Source organism: Macadamia integrifolia, unplaced genomic scaffold (assembly GCF_013358625.1).
Source record: "Macadamia integrifolia cultivar HAES 741 unplaced genomic scaffold, SCU_Mint_v3 scaffold1727, whole genome shotgun sequence".
Classification (NCBI taxonomy): Eukaryota; Viridiplantae; Streptophyta; class Magnoliopsida; order Proteales; family Proteaceae; genus Macadamia; species Macadamia integrifolia.
In genome coordinates this window covers 18,245-40,603 of record NW_024868326.1, presented here as the reverse complement: position 1 = coordinate 40,603, position 22,359 = coordinate 18,245, and the positions used below count along the sequence as shown (strand labels likewise).

Below are 22,359 nucleotides of genomic sequence, written 5' to 3'. Positions count from 1 at the left end.
ATATGCATCAAACAGTGGGAGTTATTCTGGGAAGAACCGAAATTTAAAATGCGATATGGGGCGTTTTAATATTTTCTTCATTCATTCCTTCCAAAAAAAAAAAAATAATAATAAAAAAAAGAAACTTGCTTGGGTGGGTTGAGAGCTTGGAAGATTACACCATATAGTCTTGTAACTTATTTTATTGCATGAATACTTAATGTTAGAAGTGGTATTGTAGTAAAAGTTAAGTTACTATGTGATGGAGATAAGTCACTTAGGCTTATTTTATTGCAAATAAGCCTTGGGTTGTGTTATATATGTGTTAGGCATTTGATCCAATGGGTTTTCCTTGAAATAGGCTACTTTAATGGGCCTAAAATATTGGTAGAATGTAGGAAAATGGGATTTAATTCATTAGTTTAATTAGTTGTTATTTAATTCAATAAAGGCCCATTAGGCTATTGGTTGGTTGGAAAGTCCTATATGGACTATTAGTTAGTTAGTCCTACTCCATGTTGGAGTCATAAAGTCAAGTTCAAGTCCTAGTCCTAGTTTGAATTCCTAGTTGTAGTAGGATTGTCTAGTCCTATTAGGAAACTAGCTCCTAGTTGTAGTAGGAGTGTCTAGTCCTATTGGAAAACTAGCCCCTAGTAGTAGTTTGATTGCTATTCTGCCCTCTATAAATAGAGGAGCCTATATATTCATAATGACAGATTTGAATAAAGAATAATTGTAGTCAATTGCTTAGAACAGCCGGGATAGCTATGGGTGAGAAGCTCGGGCCGAGACAGCCGCTCCTCCTCCACTTTTTCCTTTGTTTCTTGTTTAAAGCTTTCTATTTTATCCTAAAGTTACTACTGTTGAAGTATGCGACTGTTGTGAGTATTCAGAAGTTTAGATCTGTCCAAGTTACAAACCAGAATTGATTATCTCTCCTTAAGCCTGCGATTATTTCTCCTAGGTCAGAAAATCAAGAAAGCTTGTAACTTCACAACCAGCCGTCAGAATCCTCTCAACTTTGGGGGGTTTTTGTACCCTCCCTAGGGACTATCTACGCCCAAGAGTGCAGCTCAATCGGACTCCCACAGACCTGGCCGCACCTCTCTCTCTCTATCTCTATAGCAGGTCTTTCTCTCTCCTATCAGGTTGGGTTTTGGGCTGGTTTTGCTCCTGTATGGGTATTGTATCCTTGGGGGTTTATTTGATGGTCTTATTTTTTTGTTTCCTGCTCCTATGTGTATTGTTTGGGGTTCTAAACTGCTGGGGTAGTTTCTTGTAATCTACTCCTGCATTACTATGTGGCACTAATATTCAAGTACCTTGTCATATCATATGTATTATGTGGAAGGGTGAGTGCCATTTTAAACCATGATAGCAGCTTAAGCAGAACTTGAAGAACTGGCAAAATTTGTCTGCAATCTGCTTAAGAATCTTTATTCAATCACATATATTGTCCTTTATACATATTTTAGGCTTTTGCATGCCATAAGATGATACTGGATGTATTTTATTTCTCATTTGTGTGCATTGTAGTTTTATTGGAATATTTGCAACATTGTTGACAAAGGAGAAGACCTCTACTGTTTCAGGGTGTCAAATGATTTAAATTTTGCTGAGAAAGTAGGTGGTGTTCTAGTTGAATCGGGGGCTGAAATCCAAGGTAAGTTAGGGGGTGAACTATGAAGTGTTCCACTCCTCATCTATGTTTCTTAATAGCCGAAGTGGGAAAAGGAAATTTACTAATGAAATAATTAATAGTTGCTAAGCTCTGATGCCTTGTAGGTTTCTCACCTGTTGAAAATTTTCCTCAAGCCAAGTTTGCTCCGTACACGAACCTCAATTATGAATGGAACCCTGTTGTAAGTTATGATTATAATGATTTAATCTTCAGGTTGATTCTTATCTAATTGGCTAAATCATTAGTAATTTTCTGATCACAGCATTTGCAACTATATGGTTGCCTGCTAATTATCCTCCCACTACATGACTACTTTTACCTTTGATTCATACTGTTTCGATAGGTGGTCATTTGTAGTTACCATTTCCCTAAATCTATCACATGTATAAGTGATTGAATGATCTGTACAACCCAAATTAAGTGCTTCATTGATTGATCTTGAGTGGCCTAAGAAAAACAAGAACAATGAAGCAAAAATAGTTTATTAGTTGAATGATTCAAGGTCAACTGCCTGCTGTGATTTCAGGGCTATGGTTCATCCAGTAAGAAACCTCAATGATTGACCTATTTATATAAGAATCATGCAATTTTTACATCAAATATGGACTGAATTTGACCACCTAATTTATTAATAGAAAAAATGGAGTGACTTCCATTCATATTTTGTTTGATGAAGGTAAGAAACGTCATTTTTCAATATTTGCAGGGATCTGGAATCATGTTGAAGCGCTATAATTTTCCTGTGTTCTTGTTGTCGCAGGATTCCACACCTGTCCTGCAAGAGGTAATTGTAACGTATTTGACAGTTTATTTATTATTGATATGTATTTATCACTGTAGTCCTGCTAATTGATTTAATCATTTTGTTCTCTATTGTTATTAGTATTATTTCTGAGGGTTCTTTGTAATTTCTTATCTTGATTGGACCACTAGCAGATTTCTTCTTTGTGGATTTCTTGGGGATTGTAGTCTTGGTTTGTTCATGCAAAATCATGCTTCCTCTAATATTTGCAGATGGCCAATAAAAATCAGAAGAACGAGAAAGCATATGCTCTAAATGTGGCCGAGTTTGATCTGGTGATGCAGGTACAAGTTTCTTCCTTTTTAGTAGCTTCTTCACTAGGTTTATTTGACGTTGCTGTTTCATAATCTATAATTCATCTTACATTTGTTAGACAACAAGGGTTGGAACTCACAACTCAGAATCTTGTCTGAAAGAACAATCTTGTCTGCCTTTGGGTGGGTACAGGTGAGGTTCCTTATGTTTCTTTCAGTTTATTATATATTGATGGTATGTTAATGACTTCGTTTTGCCAGCAATATGTCATGCTGTTTGTTTTCTATTTTGTTGCTTGTTACCGTTATTATACGTCGAGGTCTCTAGTCTAAATAGAGTCTTCAATTGTTAATAAAGGGCATCGGAGTTTAAATCCAACTACAATACTGTGTAAACCTGAAGGCCAATATTTCCTTGAAGCGACTTTAGTTTAACCATTATTCTTATCATTTTCCTTCCCTATTTCTTCTAATTCTCACCCTACAGGATAGGTAAAAAGCAAGATTCTCTACTAAAGGAGTGTCAAAGCCAACCAGCACCGTCATTACATGAAGTTCCTACAAGGTGATGTGGTGATGGTTCGGATTCCACCCGGGCATTTTCCTCTTGGTATCTCCCACAAGCATCTCCCCTGGAAGATGGGGCCATATAAGGTGTTGAAACGTATCAGTCCAAATGCCCGCATTTTAAGAGTTGCCTCTAGACATGAAGTTTAGCAACATTTTCAACTCGCCGACTTAACTCTTTATGTGGGACACCATTCCGATGAGGGTGATATGGAGCATGCACTTTGACTTCACCAATTTGTAACCCCCACGGACGATGTCATTGACGATGTCCTCGATAAGTTTACTACCATGGGGACTGGTAAGGGGTATTATTTTTTTTCGTCTCTAGAGAAAGGGATGACCATCACAGATAGCATGTGAATCCATGCCGATGACTTCTAATGTCTTGATCCGAATCTCTATGAGTGCTACATGTCATTCTTTCATTCGTTGGAGACAAATGATTTTAAGAGGGGGGGGGGGAGTAGATGTAGATGACCCCTTGTATGGGCTACATTATTGAAGAAGGAAGAAGGGAGGTTCCATCGAACCAGGTCATATGCTGGACCAGCCAGCCCCAATCTTGGCCAATCGAGGAAGATATAAGCCAGCCCCATTGAGCCAGCCGATTGAGTTTCTAGAAGGACCAGAAATCTCCATTGGCTTTAGTACAGCTATGTGGCTTTTTCATTTCTTTATGTTGACTGGTCAAAAGCATAGTTGTGAAGTTTTGTTTCAGCCTTTTGAAGATTCCAAGTTCCTGTTTTGTTATTTTCTTAGCGACCAAGTTGTTTAATTAGAAAGGTTTGTTTCCTAATTGATTAGTTTTCTTTTCTTTTTTCTTTTCTTGAAACCTTAATTTTTCCTTTACTTTCTAACTTTGTAACAAGCTTAGCCAAGCTATAAATAGGCCCTAGGGCCTTAGTTGTAAGCTTTTACATAGTTGAATGAAGGAAAATTGAAGCTTGTTTGCTCCCCAAAAATCTGAGCGATTTGTTTCAACAGCTGAGATAGCTGTGGGTGAGAGGCCCAAGCCTGAGAAGCTTACCTCCCATCCTCTTCTAGATGACTTATACAAGCTTCCATGAAGTTGTTCCACGAAGAGTTGCCAGTGGAATGGCCAAAATCAAGCTAAAATCCAAGTATTATTGGACCTAGCTTCCTTTTGATCGACTTTGTTAAGGAGTGTTCACGATGGGGGAAAGTCCCCATTGTGCTGTGAGTTGAGTCTTAGAGTTAAGAGTTGTTTTTGGTTTCCTTATTAGATTGTAATTAGGTGTTTCAGTCTTAGTAGGTTTCCCACCAAGACTCTACTTATTGGATTATAAATAAAGGTGAGCAGCACGATAGCCAAAAAAATGACAGTTAACTATTATGGGTTTAGATATCTCTCTCGGTTTTGCTTTTTCTTCTTCACAGGTTTTGGTTGGTTCAGATTCCTTTACAGACTTAATGTATTTAAGTCATGTGATTGTAATGTTTCGGTGAAATGAAACGAAATCACCGAAATGTCACGAGACTTTGATCGGAACATGAAAGTTTTGGGAAATTTGGTATGCCTAGTGAGTTGCTTTGAGTTTCATTTTGGGCCGGGCCAAAACCGAAAAATTCGAGTTAGTTTTGACTGAAACTACTGAAATTTCAAACCCTGCTTCAAAGAGGTGACCATAAAATAAAGGTTGAAGAGCCTGATATAGCTACACTAAAACTAATCAAGTCAACCAGAAGACTTGGAGTATGCTTCTTTCTGTTTTCTGCTTCCTTGGTGGTTATGCTGGACTCATAAAAAACAGAATGTCATGCTAGCAGTGCAGTATTGACTGCTGTGGTATGGCCTGATGTGCTTATCCATGTGAGTGAGAGCCCTTGATGACCACTTTTATGGCCGTTATCCCTCTCTTTTCCATAGCTAGATCAAGGTTTTTATTTTTCCTAAGCAATGCACTTTACTCTTTGTTGACATCCGGAGGGCCAGAACTCCTTTTGGTTATAATATTCTAAGTTGCAAACTTCGGGTGTATGTGTTCAATTCCTATAAAGCAAGAACCAGAAACTTCTACAGTGTACAAAATGAAATGTAGGTCATTGAGTCATTGACTTTGTTGACAGGAGTAAATTATTTTTGGATAGTAGATTTTGCATAATAGATGTATGGACCTTTATTGCCATAATGTAGTCATAACATAGATTCTTTCTATAGGAGGTTATTTTCTCCACTGTGACCTTTAAATTCATGTTTCTGTAATTTGAAGGGCAGTGTGTGGTCTTCGCTTCCACCAATTAATAATTCATCCTCAAAGCAACCAAAGCCCATCTTATTAACGGTGACATCTATGGATTCTGCATCATTTTTCCGTGACAAAAGTCTTGGCGCAGATTCACCTCTATCGGTAAGTTTGTGCCTATTACAAGCTGCTATTGATCTTGCCAAGATTAATGTTATGGATAATGTTTAAAAAAAAATGGAATCTCCAGGGAATGATCGCATTGCTGGCAGCAGTTGATGCGCTTTCCCGTATTGATGGCATAAATGGGCTTAGCAAGCAGGTATAACAATGAATTCTTCTTCTATGAAAGCTCGTTTTAATATGTTCATTCTATTCTGAAACTAGTTTACAATTTCTATATTTCTATATTGTTAATGGAATAACATCCATTTAATATATCATGTTTTAGCAGCTTATCAATTTAAGTATTGGGGGCATGATATGTGTGTTTTGGGGCAAGAAAGTTCTTTTATCGCTGACTGGGGATTGATTTTTAAATTATTGTACTGCTTCCTGTTGGCTGTTTTGTCTTGATACTAAATTGTTAGTGTATGGGAATTTTCTAAAGCTACTTCATTGATTTTTGCTAATGCTTCTAGTGGTTATTTTTTATGTAGCTTGTTTTTATGATTTTCACTGGAGAAGCCTGGGGTTATCTTGGTAGCCGGAGATTTTTAGCTGAGCTTGAAATGCACACAGATGCCGTGAATGGCCTTAATAACACATCGATCGAGCTGGTATTCTTCTCCTCTTGGTAAAGTTGCACCTCCTGAAAAATGTCTGTAATTTGGAATAGTTCTTTTATTTACTTGATTGTATTTTGAAGTGAAAATGAAAGTATGTACTTGTAAGGGAAGTCCATGTAACATAATGCTAGTGGTATAAATATTTCTGCTATTGGTGAAAATTCCTTCAATTTCTGCATTGTGATTAAATATCTTAAGGATATTGTAAGAAAAAAAAATTTCTTTTGTGGAAACTTACATCTCCAACTTGATATCCATTTTGACTTTAACGTGTTAAATGGGCGCAGTTAATTTATTTCCAGTAAATTAAATTACTAATATGATTTGATAATTGAAAGTATGTACTTGTGAGCTCTTTTTGAATGTGTTATGAAAGTTACATCCTGAACACTTAGTAATTTGCTTCTGATTTGAACGTGGATTATCTTGCGTAGGTCTTGGAAATTGGATCTGTGGGCAAAGGCTTCAGTCAAGAAGTTAATTCCTTTTTCACTCATACAGCTGGGGTGAGAAAATCAATTGATTCTTCCTACGCAATATCATGGTCTTCAGACAATTTTTTATTCATGCTAGGATGCTTTGTTTTATGATGTTTTCTCTTTGATTGTATCATTTGATGATGATAGTAACTCATGAGGGCAACTCTCTCTTTGATTTTTTTTTTTTTTTTTTACAAGGGAGAAGTTTTTGGAACTTGGTGGCTAGTATTTTTTTTTTCTTTTAATTGAATATCGTAATTCTATTAATATAATAGAAGAAAGGAAGGCGAACTACGATAAAACCTACGTAAAAACAGAAATATAGCTAAAACATGCAAATTATGTGTTTGTGTTCTTCTTATATTTCCTGGGATATTTCAAAGATAGTTACTTGATATCCACATGTTATGATCAATGTTTTTGACATGTTTCTTAACCTTTAGGAATCAACGTGACAAACATAATTGAAATTTGAATCATGCATGATATGTTTCATCCATGATCAGCATTGGTTGGTGATTGTTTTGCTTAATGCTCCATTTGGTTCTTATTGTAGGATTCATCCATGTTAAACAAAACATTGAATGCCTTCCAACTGGCTCGAGATTCACTTGCTTCCAAGAGCATTACTATCTCGACGGCAAATAGTTCAAATCCTGGGATACCTCCATCATCATTGATGGCACTTTTGAGAAAGGTTTGCAGACAGTAAATTTCCTACTGTTTCTTTTTCAATGTAGGGCTTCATTTATAATGATACGAAAGGCTGGGAAAATGGTCGAACATCACGTCGATTCTCGTCCTGTTGTGTTGATTCTTTACTGTCATTGTTTAAATGGTTAACAAAATTGTCAAATTGTCTTCAGTTCCTATTAACATATGCACAAGGAATAGCTTTGAGTGTCTTGATTCCTCACTTGAGTTCAGTGCTCAACTTATTGTTGGTGAATGTCTCCTTGCTTTAAGCGCCGGATAAATACGAGGTTGACCCTGTTCACTTGAGTGAGGTGTTTACTCATCTTATCTAGTCACCTAGACGACATAGACATTATTTCGAATTAAATATTCCTTTGCGATGGTAGTACCAAGTTTAGTTTGAAGAATGCTGAATATTTGATTTTCTTTTCCCTAATTATGTAAACAGGTTTTTGTGGCAGTTTTCTATTGATCCTCAACAATTGCTTGTGACGTTCAACTATGGAAACCAGTAGCTGGATAAAACCACATTAGCCTAATTGAATAGATGCTAACTCAACTCGATCAATCCTTGTCCAAACTAAATGGGCCGTCTGCCCGAATTTCCCAAATTCTTTTTTTCCATTCAAATTTATTCAGGACCATATTTGTTCTTTTTTTTTTTTTTGGATGAATAAATAATTTATTACCAAGGAAAGAAGAATTGGGGGGGGGGGGAGGATGCAAAAGCCAACAAGTAGCGAACATAGAAGCTAGCTAGAACTAAGCCAAAACAGAGGCCAAAAAACTAACTACTAAAAGGGACACAAAGTGGTTTTTTTTTCTTTTTTTTTGGGGGGGGGGGGGTGGTTGGGGGAAGCCAGCTAAGCCATTAGGTGGGCTGGATGAGATCAGCCTGAAGACTCCAAGAGGCAATGATACAGGTATTCCGGCGGGAGGGGGGGGGAACAGGGCGAGGGTGAAGGGAATGAGCTTTGGAAGAAACGTCAAAGTAGATAGCTTTCCAAATCTTTTCCAGAGATTGAGATTTGCGGGTCCATATACGGATGTTTCTTTCCATCTAGAGGTGATTGATGGTAGCACAAAATGCCAATTTACTGATGGTGTCACAAATGGAGGGGCAGAGAAGGTCATGTTGACCCAGATCCATTCCCGATGGAAAGGAAGGATGGATCTCCTAGTAGGCCAGCATTTGGAAATGACAGTTTTTCAAATGAGGGAGGAGAAGGGGCAGTAGAAGAAGAGATGGGGAACCATATTTGTTCTTAATCCAAAGCCGTGCATGTATTTTCTCACTTATCCCAGAATCATTTTAGGCCTGTCCCTTGTTCTTTTAGCTCCTCCAATCTGAACCACATCAGTCCTTAAAATAGATTTTCTTACCTTTTTTTTTTTCGGTTTGATTCATTGGACATTTCTTGTCAAGTGTTCGTCTCAAAATGACTTTGATTTTTTCTCTTGTTCCAAAACAATGGTTTCTTTTTCTAGAAGCTTTTCCTACACAACTTGTCTTCATGTTGGAGAAAGTGCTGACATCCTCCCCCTACCCACTACCCCCTTTTTTTAATTGGGTTGATCAACTGACATGCTCTTTGATTAATGACTTAATATGCTGAATTAAAGTCCCAGAAGTTTCATGTGATTGACAGATGAAGATATATTGTAAAAATGCCATGTGTCAGTTGTAGTATTTTAGGTAGATTACTAAATACTTTCCTTGATGTCTAGAAGGGGCACTATTTCCATTGTTGAAAAGCTGAAATTAGCTAAATCATTGGGCGAGTGTGCCTCACATTTTTTTTAAAAGACAATTAAAGTACCTCATGTTTCCAATGAGAAAAACTAAAATTGATTTCCCATCTTCACCTGGTTACCTACTACCCTCTAGTCCATTTTTTTCTCCTAGAAAAGAATGTCATAATTTAGTTTCAAATAGGAATATCATGATTGCAAGTGGTGTAAACTGCAGAATATGCCTGAGTAATGGAATTCTCCAAACGGGGTTTTGATAATGGTAGAGGGAATGGTCAAATCTCATATCTAAATTGGAGCATGTAGTCTCTCACCCTGCTGAGAGTATCATTTTCCAATTGGCATAGTTAAGAGTGTAAATATGGAAAGGTTCTATAGACTTTCGACTAACGAGTTTATTTGGGTGACCTCTCTCCCTTCCCCACCCACCCCACATAGAACTTGTCAGCTGCTGGGATTGTCCTGGAAGACTTCGACACTGCTTTCATCAACAAGTTCTACCACAGCCACCTTGATGATCTTTGTAAGTAAGGTTATTTTGGACAACAACTATAATAGTTTTTTTGGCAAAAATATACTGTGTCATCCATGTATGGAATAATAACAAGTCTACAGGAGAACTAGGGTGAGACAAAATAAGAAATAAGAAAACGCTGGAAGTAATCAGCTTTTTTGTAGCTTGTCCACCATCACTTTGATTAAAGACACAGATGAAGTTTTCATCCTCCTGTCAGTTTATGCTAGCATCACCCTATTTTGAGAACCCCCTCCCCAACAGAAAAACAAAAAGGAAAAAAAAAAAATGGTCTAAAATTTCTTTTCATTTTTCTTCTTTTATTGCAGCAAATATTAACTCCTCCGCAATATTAGCAGCTGCTTCCGTTGTTGCTCGTACTCTTTACATTCTTGCAAGTGATGACAAAGAGCTAACTGCTTCAGTTGTTAGTTCTATAAATGTGAACTCCTCCTTGATTGAGGAATTGCTGGGGTGCCTGTTGACCTGTGAACCAGGGTTGTCTTGTGGACTGGTTAAGGATTATATTGTCCCTACCAGTACCTGCCCGAACCACTATGTTGGCGTGCTCCTGGGTGAGCCCTCCTCGATGCCCCATCGTGAATCTACTGGTGACATATCTCGCTTCCTGTGGAATTTTCTAGCTGACAAAACCTCTACTCCACGTGAGAATACAAATTCTGCTTGCTCTTCAGATTGCAGCAATGAGGGTGAAGTGTGTATAAAAGCAGAAACAGCTGGAATGGGTGTTTGTGTTATCTCTACTACCAGGTATTTCACTTACCTATATACTCCAACTAACCTAACAGTCAATGTAACAGTGTCAATAGTACATGCCGTGCCCATGTGCACAATGTGGCTCCAGTTAAGATGTCTCACTAAAAGGTCAAGAAAGGAAATCAAGAGAACAGATAATCATATAACTCTATGAGGGTTTGGATTATTAAAGTCGAAACAACTGGGAATCGACAAATTATTGGATTTAATTTTTTAGTGATTAGTGCTCCGGATGGCATATTAGATGCTTGTTAAAGCAACTGATTCACATGCCCATAAATTCAGACTTCAAAACTTTTGGTGGTATAGTTGTCATGGTGCCAAGGTGCCACAAAGGTTGCCTTGTCACCAAGGTGTCATTTCCTTGAGGTCCAAGGCAACTATCTCAAAGGTTGCCTTGTCACCAAGATGTCATTTTCTTGACTACTGTGTGAGGTGGAGATCTCAATTCCTATCGGACCTGAGAATTGGAGCTCTGATAAGATAGGAGGATGCAATTTCCTTGGTGCACTGTTAAAGCTAAATTGGCTGTTTGGACTTTTGGAGTCTCATATGATCCAATCTGAGCATAATTGGAAATTTGGCGGTGCAATTGAAAAAAAAAACTGAGCATCATGTTCGCATAATTTGATGCATTTTTTTGTGGGATGTCTTATTCATGATAGGTTGCCATAGGTGGACTATGCTTGCAGTCTTCCATGAGTATCTAGTGCCTTGTTTTCTGTGCCACTGGCTTCGTTTTGTTTGGAGCTTGGACTAAAATATTTATCTGATTTGGTACACCTTGGGTGGGCAATTGAAACTGTTTCTGTGAATGTACTGTTTTACCTATGGAGTTCTAACATATCTAATGATCATTCCAGATATATTCCAGCATATTCAACTCGGTTGAAGTTCGACTCTGGAATGTGGAAGCTTCTGCCACTGAACTCTTCTGATGTCATGGGGATGGTGGATCCCGTATGGACAGAGAGCTTTTGGAATGTGATTGGCCTTCGAGTTTATGCGGTCCAGAGTGCAACTTATGATCGCCTTGTGCTTCTTGCTGGGATTGCTGTCACGGTTTTTGCTTACATTGCAATAGTTGCTACCAGAGCTTATATAACCAAAGCACTTAAGCAGGAGTGAAACTAGAGGTTTATGGAAAAGTATTGGTATTTTGGGTTTCATTGGAGAAATTTCTTCATACAATACCGGAGGTCCAGGCTCATATGGCAAGCTCCAAAGTTTGAAATTTTTTGTAACATTGTGGCCTCATTTACCACTAACAGAAAATGTAATCCTCTAATCTCTCAATTTTACAACTTGTTTGATTGTTTCTTTAATCGTTTTTGTTTATTTTCTTCACATAGCAGCGAAGTTCTACCCATGAAACATTTCTTTCCTAGTTCATCACATCTACCTTACAAGAAAACCTGTTCACCATTTTTTCTTGCCTATGTATGGAAGCAATAAGGAGAGATTTTTTTTTTTTTGGGGTGGGGGGGTGGTTGGCTACAACGTAGGGAGATACACGGGGTGGGAACAAGATGTGGAATACTGCATAATGCGCCAACCAACGAACTGCACCGAGCAGCTGACCAAGGGGGGGGGGGGGTTGGGATTGCTGGGGTTTGCATATGTTTGATCTTCGCCTGACCTATTGGGTGCTTCACCTAATCAATTTCTTGAGCGTTGTACTCATCGACTATCTGTACTTGCCTAAGTACACCTTGGATACCTTTTCTTGTCACACGATTTGAACGGGTAAAAGCTAACTTGCTGAGACAGGTAATGTGATCATTTCCTTGTTTTGCCTAAAAGTTCATTCCCTGGTAAGTTGTTTTGTAGATTTTAGATATAAAATGATCATTCTGAATTAGAGGGGGAGTAACGATTTCAACTATATGGTGTATTGTTCCAGACCATGAATTTTCGTGGCTCCATTGCAGAATCCTTTGACGAAACAGTTAGTAGACCAATGCAGGCTGGCCTGAATGGGTATATCAAAATTAGCACACTTTAAACTGCCTTGAGGATTGCTAGAGGAGTTGAAACGACCAGGGTGCAACTTCTTCCTATGGGGGCAAAAGCAGAATGAGAAAAAATCACTAGATCAGTGGATTGCATAGGATTGTTTATACCGAAGTTGGAAGAAGTTTTGGGGCTAATAGATCTTATTATTCAGAATAATGCTATGATGGTAAAACTGGAGTTGCAACTACTTCATAACACGGATTTATTGTGGGATAGACTCATTCATAGCATATAATTTCCAATGGGTGACTTCCTTCAAGAACAAACTGGTGTTAATCCATCCTAAGGTGGAGGAGCTCAAACCTCTCTCCTTTCAGCTGTGTAGGCAAGAAGGACTATCCTTGTTCCTAAGGTGGTTTGTTGTCCATCTTGATGCCTCTCTTGATGCCTCCTTTTGGAAGATATCAATGGGAGACCGAAATGGGGAAGAGGTAGGTGTTCTCTCATCTCTAGCAGTCCCATAAATCAAGGTATGAGCTCTGCATCACCTTCTCAATCAATACCTCTCGATTGCCATCTTCTGTTATCGGTGACTGCTTTCTCTTCTACTCCAAAAGCTATGGGTCTTGATTGCATTCTACTTGATGAAGGGAACCATTTGTATTCAGTTGCTTTGGATCATCCTTACCCCATGCACCTTAGTCTTGATAGGTGAAGCTCTGGCCCTCATGTTCGGAGCGGTTGAAAATTCTTGACATTATCAAGGACATTAAAACAGCTTGAGAGGAGTTTTGCTTCTTGTTTCTTTCCTCTGTGCTCATAGGGAAACTTAAAACTTGCATATAAACTGAAAACTCTGAAATTTGAAACTTCTTACACTCATCTCCTTACATGAGAGAATGGAAATTTCATCCTCCAATGGATCGTTGTATTTTTTTTTTTTTAATCCGTGATAGGTATTGATAGTTCATTCAACAAAAGATTATATTATATTCTTTTCTTGTACCGACTCTTAATACAAAAATATTAAGAACAATATAATGCTGATAGAACTGAAGGAAAATGACTGGTTCGGAAGAATCTGGAACATGCCTTCTACTTATAAGTGGCAGAAACCTCTTGTCTGCTGTTAGTTTCAGATGGTAGAAGCTCCATTTGTTCCGTTACGATGTCCAACTTCTGTGATGTCTCTGAACTGTTATCAAGTACAGTTGATTCCAACTGCATCATCTCTGAACTGGTTTTATTTTCTGTTGATTCTACTTCCATCCCAGTGTCCATGGAATCGAGAATACTTGACTCGGTCTCTTCAACATTCTCCAAGAATGGACCAGCTAGTAGAAGCTGCTCCAACATTTGATCATCATCTAGTAAATCTGAGATGATAAATGGGTCACCATTTTCTGTAGACAGCAAGTCTTTTTCCATTGGTGAAGGCATGAAATCCATATTCATGAAGATCTCATTTGCTCCGTTTTCGAAATCCCGAGACACATTTGAATCCAAGATTGGCATGAAAACGGTATTTGTGTTCTCATTCCTTGGTGGCTGGTACATCACTATCTGCCCATCAGAAGCTACAGGTTCATCGTCTTCAGCACCTTGTTCTAGTGTGGGGTGACGTCTCTTCTTGCTTGTGTCAGCCATGCGCCAGTTCTCATTTTGTTGAAATAACTGAGACAAAAAACCAGGATTCTGCATTGCCATTGCCAAGAAAGACAACATCTGTTGCTGTCCCTTCTCCATCCCTTGAAGGCGTTTTGTCAAGCAAAGGAGTCTAGCCTCTGCAGTTTGCTGGTGCTGCCTGACCTTAACCAACTCTTGCATGAGCACGTTCTTGTCTCTCTTGAGACTCTCAACTTCTTCATGAAGCCCAAATTTTCCAACTTCAACACATGCTCCAACTGAAGTGTTCTTCTGTCGGGGCTGCTTCTGCTGAACAAGGCCATGAGAGTGTTTCTTCCGGGTAATAGTCCTCAGTAAATGCTTCTGCCCTTTAATAAAGCCCTCGTTTACAAATTCCCAGCGATCTGGATCAGCTTTCCTGAAACCCTGATACAGAGTGAAATGGAGTCACAGATTTTCCTTTTAATAAGTAAAACAGTACGCGCTCTGGTTAACCTAGATAATTAGGTGAGAGCCAGGGTCCCAAGTAAGAGAAAATTAAATAGGTCAGGTCTGCCTTTGATGGCCACACAATGTCTTTTTAAATGAAAGAAAATACCCTATAAACACTAAGGTGGAACTTTTCTGTTCTTTTCAAGGGTGGAACAATTATAAGGGAAGAAAAGCCTCCAAATGGAATGTGGAACACTGTCATGTGCGTCGCCCTTCAGAAAGATAGAGACGCAAGAAACTGATCGATTAGCTCTCTCTCTCTCTCTCTCTCTCATCATTGTTTAGGGTGGAACTTCTCTGTTTTTCCAAGGGTGGAACAATTATAAGGGAAGAAAAGCCTCCACATGGAATGATAAACAGTGTCATGTGCACCGCCCTTCAGAAAGATAGGAACGCAAGAAACTGATGGATTAGCTCTCTCTCTCTCTCTCTCTCTCTCTCTCTCTCTCTCATATCATATACAGAATAGCTCATCCCCTTAAATTATAATTTTTTTTAATACATAAAAAATAACAATTTATAACTATTTAACCATTGGTGGTAATTTTATACTCTGTCCACCAAAACAATTTTCAAAAAAATGTTGGACAATCTACAAATGGGAGCAATTTTCAATTTAGCTTGAATTAAAAATAAGTGCAAGAAAAATGAAATCAGCTGGGCAAACCATGACGAAATTGAGGTCATCACTGGTCAAAGAAAACTATGACACAAAAGGAACCAGTTGCTATTTTGATCAGGACAGTCAACAAATGCAGATTATAAATATAAACTGCTTTAACCATTAACAATTATCCGGCAATAAAACTAAGACTATTTCTAGTGTGCTTTACCAGAATATTTAAGAATCCAATTAAAATAGCACAAATCAACAAACTCAAGCAGGAGATGCTATCAAAGAGGGTGTCCAAAGCTCAAACTAAATCATCACTGTTCATGTCCTATGCAATCAGCCAAACTTACATGACAGGGTGGGGAGAAAAAGAAATTCAAGAGTACATCAGATTGTGTAGCAATGCTCCCAGTGCAGACTTGCAGTAATATATGGTTCCACAATTACAGACAGAAACTCATGCATAACATTTCTAATCATTACAACAAAATTTTAGCAAGCAGTTCATCAGTCATAGCCACTACAAGAAGAGGAAAAAGAAAAGAAAAGAAACATAGCTAACCAAAACCTTGATTTGGTATTGTGATTATGAACTAAGGCAAATAAGAACTCTTAGGGCATGGGACCCACAAGGATTGAGAGGCATCATGAATTATATGATCTGGCTCAATTGGTCGAACCAATCAAAGCTCTGGTTTTTGTTTACTTGATTTCTCCTATATTGAACAGCAGGAATATTTCCCAATTTGGGGTTTATATGGTGAGCAGGTGCAAGTCTAGTCTCTCTCTAATTTGGATTGTCTGGATTAAGTTTATTCTATAAGTTGACTTCCAACCTTCATTTTTTTGTTGACTTTGCATATGGAGCTTACTTTGAAATTCTAGTTGATGTAAGAAAGGCTAGACCTAAACAATCAATCCATGCAGTAAAGCCAGGAGTTAAGAGGCAGGTTGGACTTGAATCATTTCAGTGCCAATTTTGAAAAGCTCCTCCATCAGATAGTATGTGTTTCTTGAAACTGATACTTATGAATAATTAAGTAGCCAAACTCAGCTCAACTAAGGCTTACCCAACTAACTGTCGGTCTCACATATCCTTCTTAAATAACTAATATTTCCTCATATAGTTATAGAGATAGGGGAAGAGGGAGATGCTTCCAAATGTTTGTATCAATATGTATAAGAAGCTGTATGGTACAACAGAGAGCATTTCTGGTGTTCTTCATAGTTGTAGCCACTCCATATTTTCTCCAACTTGCAGGGCACCAAGGCCTGGACGATCAACATTCAATGTACAGCCTTGTATTACTCAAATTTCTCTTAGAAATGGATTCTATTCTGCACTTGTGCTTAAGAAAGGAAGGTGATATGCTTTCCACTTCTAGATGTAATTACCTAAACCCCCAGAATGAAACTTGTTTACTATAATATCAAAGCTGAGTTTTCTTTAAATTTTCGTAGCCCTGGTGCCTTGTTTCTCAAACTGTAGCTCCTATTACCCAACTTCATTGAACATGCCAAACCCAAGTGCCAGAACATAATCCTCAGGCCCCTGATCTGATTTTTTACCATGAACCAATCATCCAGACCACTCAGATGGACCATTCATTCCTATTTAACCCATTTGAACCCTTTTATAGTCCAATTGTCCAGCTTACAGAGTATAAATGTTTAGAAAAAGAGCAACCCACCACTCAGATGGACCATTCATTCCTATTTAACCCATTTGAACCCTTTTATAGTCCATTTGTCCAGCTTACAGAGTATAAATGTTTAGAAAAAGAGCAACCCAGTGCAAGAGGCTCCGGCTACTGCAAGGTCTGAGAGGAGCAAATGTACGCAACCTTACCCCTTGCTTCGCAGAAGAGGCTGTTCCTAAGTTTTTGAACTTGTGACCAACATGTTGCAATAGTGCAACTTAACCATTGTACCACAAGCTCGTCGTCCACTACGGAGTATAAATGTTTAAATTTAGTACAAATTCAAGAATCCATAAACCCTAATTCCATGAAGGTCCGACATCACTGATAACAAGACTAAACATTTTGCAACACAAAAATAAAACAAATTATCAAGAACTGAAGTTCAAAAAATATGTCAATGGGAATATTGGGATTAAAGAAAACAAGTCAAACTCAAATTCAAATAAATGATGGAGCAGTAACCAGAAACCAATTGGCTCTAGATGCAGGGGAGTTTATAACTAATTCCCAAATAAGAAGAAAAACAAACAGGCCTCAGTGGCCAATGATTCAGGAAGCTGGGATTCTTTAAGTCCTTCCAGCATGTGCGTAACGCCCATTAGTGTGCCTGTTTTCTAAACCAATTCATGGGGCTTAGTATTAGTTTTTTTTCTTTTTGTAAGCTGTTTTGTTTAACTGAAAGATTCATACCTAGCAAATTTTTTTTTCTTCTTGTGTTGTTTCCGATTGGCTATGTAAGCTTAGTTAGATAGATTTATTACACAGCTACAGACTCTTCACTTTTTATATCAAAGCTTGCAGACAATTCTAGGATCCAACAAATTAATCAAAGAGAATGTCTATTGCCTTCGTGGTTGCTGTGAAAGGAGCTTCTCTGAGACTCAGTTGAGAGTGGGAAACTCTTGGGATTGGAGGGATTATACTCTAGGCCAGTTGGTGGGGGATCAAAGGTCATATCCACTTCTATTTTCTGTTTCTTCTCAAGAAAGTGGTATTTTCTCCTACTGTTTATGGTGTTTGCTGAGATTGTTCAAACTAGGGTTAGAAGGGTTCATCATCAAGCTTACTTGCTGTTTATATATTGTTCTTACTAGAGAATTAAATACAGCTAATGACATCCATCCACAAAAGCTGGTGGCAGCCCTGTTTTGCCACCTAGGTTGACTTTGACCCTACCATTGACCTAAATTCTGTTTTAGGGGTTTTTTTTCTTTTTTTTTCTAAAGATTCTGTAAAATGGGTGTGTAATCTAAACCTAGCGTTCATCCACCTTATTTCCCCATCAACTCTCAGTGCCTGCATTTAGTATATTAAATATAATTGTCATACTTTAATACAACTACTATGCTGAGTAGTGGTTAATGCAAAGATATGCAGTGTGGGGGAACTTGACTTCAGATTTCTTCAGGATGCTTCTAAAATAAATATCCAACCATCAGGTGCAAACAGTTCGAAGGATCAGATTGTTTGGACAGGGTAGTTCATTGACCATTCAGAGTGTTATCTCATTGACAATCTTTATGGCAATATATTCCAGTGATTTTCTAGACTAACAATAGGTCAACTGACGTCAATGATGAAAATATGTTCATTGTAGAACCATATGCCATCAACAACCTTGGTCCTGCAGTTTCACCACTCTTGAAGTCTGAAGCTGTTGAAGCTCGAGTCACATCAAACTATCATCAAATAAAATAAGAAGAGGAAGAATTAACAGAACACCACTTCCTAAGGGAAAAAATCCATTAAAAGCAAGCAGACACAAAAGTAGCTGAATTTCTTCTAGTAGAGATTCACCCACTAAATTTATGAGGTAATGAAGGAATACCAAGTGCATACTCCTGAAGCCCTTTCAAAATTTCCATCAGATACAATAAAAAGACAAGTTTGGGTACCAGAAATGCCTAGGGTTGGGTTAAAACTGCTCCACATCTTATCTAAGAACCTAGTTTGTATCGGGTACCAATTTGCGGTTACACGTAGTGTGTTATTCCATGGTCACCCGTGTATTTGATACTAAGCACTAGACATTCAGTTAGTCAACAGCTACGTTCTGCATAAGATTGCTCCACATATGCTCTCAACTCCAATGGAAGATGCCCACAGCATAGTTGTATTCTTCTAGTGGTCACATAGATGAATCTTGCACTAGAATATTGGGCCCAAATGAGTTTCAACTAATCCATAACCAGTCCTGCAGGTCCTGCCAGGAACGGAATGCTAATGAAACCTATCAAACTAAAAGCCATGCTATCTAAAAATTAACATTAACTCAATTCAGCATGAAAACATCAGTTGATGGTAGTATAAAAAGTATGAACAGCATAAGATGTATCATAGAGGAGGAGGAGGGAAAGAGAAAGAGATTATAAACACATCCCAATAAGAACGAAATTCATCTAGATCAAAACTAGATTTTCAACTCAATCCTAGTTGCGTTTTAACTGTTGTCCTTCTCAAGAATGAACAGCATTGAAAGTCCCTCTAGGAGAATGGTTAAAGAAATACATGAACCGATACATTAAGGATCTCCATTCTCTAGTAAATAGACACCGAGGATCACACATTAAAAGATAGTACTCAGTTCAATAATTAGGTTGACCAAAGAAACAAAAAAAAGGAAGCAAGGGAAAGAGTTGGCTAAATGTGTAAATAAATTTTAGAAATGAAATGAATGCACTGGAAATACTAGTTTACAACCCCTATAACCAAAGCAGAAATATGAAAAAACAAAATCCCAGGCCACTTGACATGGTGCAATGTGTGTTCCCATGCACGAATATATCAATGTGCAATTAAGGAAATGATCACAACGACCCAGATCAAAATAAACTCATGATTCCATTTCACTATTCAGAGAAAGTAAGAGATCACTCACATATGTATTAAGTTGCCTGACGAAGCTAGAGAAATTGCTATGCTTGAAGTATTTGGGAAGCAATTCCTTAGAAAACGCAGTCATATCCCAAATAATGAAGCTATCATTAGATGAACTCCATGAAACGATGGAATCAGTAGCTGGATCTTCGACCATATCATAGCATTTAGTAAGAAAGGGAGCAAGAGAAGGAGGCCTATTGACTCCATTCTCCACCGATTCTTCCATCATCAAGTGTCAACCGATCCTGATTTCCTTAATACTCCAAACGATGATGATCTCCAAAAAATCCAAAACGAACAGACTCTTCTACTAAAGCTTCAACCGCCATCTTTTGCCATTTGTCAAGTTATCCATTTCACTTTCCTTTTTCAGAACCAATTTAGATTTAAAATACTTTCCAAATCTGAGAGAATTAAATACGAATCAGAGAAGCTCAGGTAATGTACCGTGGAAGCTCTTCGAAGTAAAGCAGGTAATGGAGCATTCATCTCTATTCAAGCAGCCATGAACCCTAAACCCTAACGAGAGAGAGAGAGAGAGAGAGAGAGTAGCCAACGAGTCGAGGACTGAAACTATGAAAAAGAAAGATGAAGAGGAGAATTGGGTAGGAAGGAGAAGGGAAGGGGAAGTGTGAATTAGGGAAACGATTATGTCACCAGGAATATGTCACCAGTGATGTGACTCACTCGAGCAACTTTAAGGAGTTTGAAATGGTATCTAAGGGTATTTCTATAATTAAAAGAACTTCACCTTATTTACAGAAAAATCCCTAGATTTTTTTTTATTAGTCAATACACCTATTAATTAATATGTTAATACTGTAACTAACCACTTTAACAAAAATTAATTAAACAATTCTCAATCGGGCATCGGGGCCGTTGCAAGTGGTACGGTAGTGGACTAATTTTTTGGATTAATTGAAGATATTTTAAGGACATAAATTGACGCGCCCGTGGAATTAACGCGCCACGTTTCAGTATTTTGTCACCAGTCATGTGTCTCACTCGCGCGTGACCTTTGCGATCGCGTAGCCTTAATGGTTCGTCGTGTCCTTGAGCTTTTCAAGATCATGCCAGGGTGCCAGACTTCCCAAGCGCTTCTGAGGATGAGGAACTGTGACTGTGAGTCGGTTCACGGTTCTCCGGTCCAGCAGGACCATTCCCGCGAAAATGCTATAAGGAAATAAGATTTAAAAGTGCTAGCCGGTTAGCCAGGCCAATAGATGGTTGGACCGATTTGAACTGATTCTGATCTTTTAATAACATTAGAACCAATTTACCTTATCTGATTTTTATATTTACCAAAAATCAATTCGTGACCAAGGTACAAGTACCCTAGTTAGTTAATTCGCGTTTTAAACGCGTTTTAAACGCCGTACCGTATTTTTGGCGTTTTAAACGCTGTTTGCCGACCTGTTCACAGAAATCCGGTAAAAAACGGGAACGGGCATATTAAAAGTTTAAAACGCGTTTCAAACGCGTATCCGTTTTTTTACTATAAAAAAAACGGATATTAAAAAATACTTAAAATTCACTCTCGGCCGTTCGATTTCGCCCATTCCCAAATCAAAATCCCCCATTTCAATTGAAACTTCAACCCTAACTCTCACTTCCTCTCTTCTTCTCTCCCACCGACGGACGACTGACGACTGACGACTGGTCATCAGTTTCTCGTGAACACGGTGCTGCCGGAGTTGTCTTCGTCTCTACGATCCAGGACGACGACGGCGGCCAGTGGAAACACTTCACCTGGAGACTGGACGACGACGACGACGACTGAACGGAAGACTGGAGACTGGACGACGACGACGATGACTGAACTACTGGACGACTGAACTACTTTGGACTCGAGCTCGACTTCACCTAACTACGGCGGGCGACGGACGAGGGACGACTGAACGACTGGACTCTGGAGTACTGGACTCGAGCAGCTCGAGTGCTCGACTTCACCTCACTACGGCCGACCACGGACGACGGACCAAGGACGACTGACGACGGACTACGGACTACGGATGACGGACGACGGACGACGGACGACTGACGACGGACGACGAAGGACTACGGACTACGGTCAAACACCGGATTCGACTTCACCCCTGTTTCTATTGTTGCAGAAAGAGGTTTTTGATTTTTTTTCCCTTTTGATTTCTTTATATTTTGTGATCTGGTTAAATGAGCCATACATAGATATAATACCCTATATGCCACATCTGTCTGACCAGAGCTTATCAAGCTGTTTAAAAGGATATTGCAGGTTCTTGAATTTGGTGGTATTCCCTTCTGGTCCATCTCATCCAAAACCCTGTAGGCATTCTTGAACCTATTTACTTTACAGAAAACACCAATTAAAGCATTATACACAGCAACATCAGCCTTTACTCCATTCCTCTCCATCTCCAGAAATGTGTCTACCGCATTTAGGTTAGGGGTATTAATACAATTTGCTCTCAAACGTCCGGAGGGGGTTGGGGTTATAAACTTAGCTCATGCCTGTGCCGTATGTTGGTTCCAATTGATTCCTCTAAATAGGTTAGACACGCACAAAATTCTATACAGGGAGGTAGTAAATGGTATTGAGCATCCAACGATTGGG

General features: G+C 38.6%; 2 protein-coding genes and 1 pseudogene across 3 annotated transcripts in view; 2 read left to right on the top strand and 1 right to left on the bottom strand.

Annotated features, from left to right (window-relative positions):
* Positions 1–11,821, top strand: part of LOC122064716 (nicastrin) — a 16,666-nt gene extending 4,845 nt beyond the window's left edge. The window contains exons 4-16 of the mRNA XM_042628474.1: positions 1,572–1,642; positions 1,765–1,841; positions 2,367–2,444; positions 2,675–2,746; positions 2,836–2,909; positions 5,523–5,655; positions 5,741–5,812; positions 6,150–6,269; positions 6,713–6,784; positions 7,314–7,454; positions 9,644–9,728; positions 10,049–10,490; positions 11,360–11,821. Of these exons, the coding sequence (XP_042484408.1) occupies positions 1,572–1,642; positions 1,765–1,841; positions 2,367–2,444; positions 2,675–2,746; positions 2,836–2,909; positions 5,523–5,655; positions 5,741–5,812; positions 6,150–6,269; positions 6,713–6,784; positions 7,314–7,454; positions 9,644–9,728; positions 10,049–10,490; positions 11,360–11,624 (1,702 nt within the window). The 3' untranslated portion in view covers positions 11,625–11,821. The remainder of the gene's footprint in view (positions 1–1,571; positions 1,643–1,764; positions 1,842–2,366; positions 2,445–2,674; positions 2,747–2,835; positions 2,910–5,522; positions 5,656–5,740; positions 5,813–6,149; positions 6,270–6,712; positions 6,785–7,313; positions 7,455–9,643; positions 9,729–10,048; positions 10,491–11,359) is intronic.
* A 1,590-nt stretch (positions 11,822–13,411) lies between these two features.
* LOC122064718 (heat stress transcription factor A-1-like) lies at positions 13,412–20,432 on the bottom strand. Of its 2 annotated transcripts, XM_042628478.1 has the most exons (3): positions 20,214–20,432; positions 19,765–20,130; positions 13,412–14,504 (listed from the first exon to the last, which is right to left on the bottom strand). In XM_042628478.1, exons 2-3 carry the CDS (start codon positions 19,993–19,995, stop codon positions 13,548–13,550), a joined length of 1,188 nt encoding a protein of 395 aa, XP_042484412.1. In that variant the 5' UTR covers positions 19,996–20,130; positions 20,214–20,432; the 3' UTR covers positions 13,412–13,547. The 2 variants fall into 2 exon arrangements, with proteins under 2 accessions (XP_042484412.1, XP_042484411.1); XM_042628477.1 differs by having other exon boundaries at positions 19,765–20,432.
* Positions 20,433–21,778: 1,346 nt separating this feature from the next.
* Positions 21,779–22,359, top strand: part of LOC122064713 — a 12,940-nt pseudogene continuing 12,359 nt past the window's right edge.

Bases quoted from the DNA above. Each gene is read 5' to 3' on its own strand.
- LOC122064718 (XM_042628477.1), bottom strand. From the start codon at position 19,995: ATGATGGAAGAATCGGTGGAGAATGGAGTCAATAGGCCTCCTTCTCTT. The intron at 14,505-19,764 runs GTGAGTGATCTC...ACTCTGTATCAG, and splicing joins TCAGGCAACTTAATACATAT to GGTTTCAGGAAAGCTGATCC.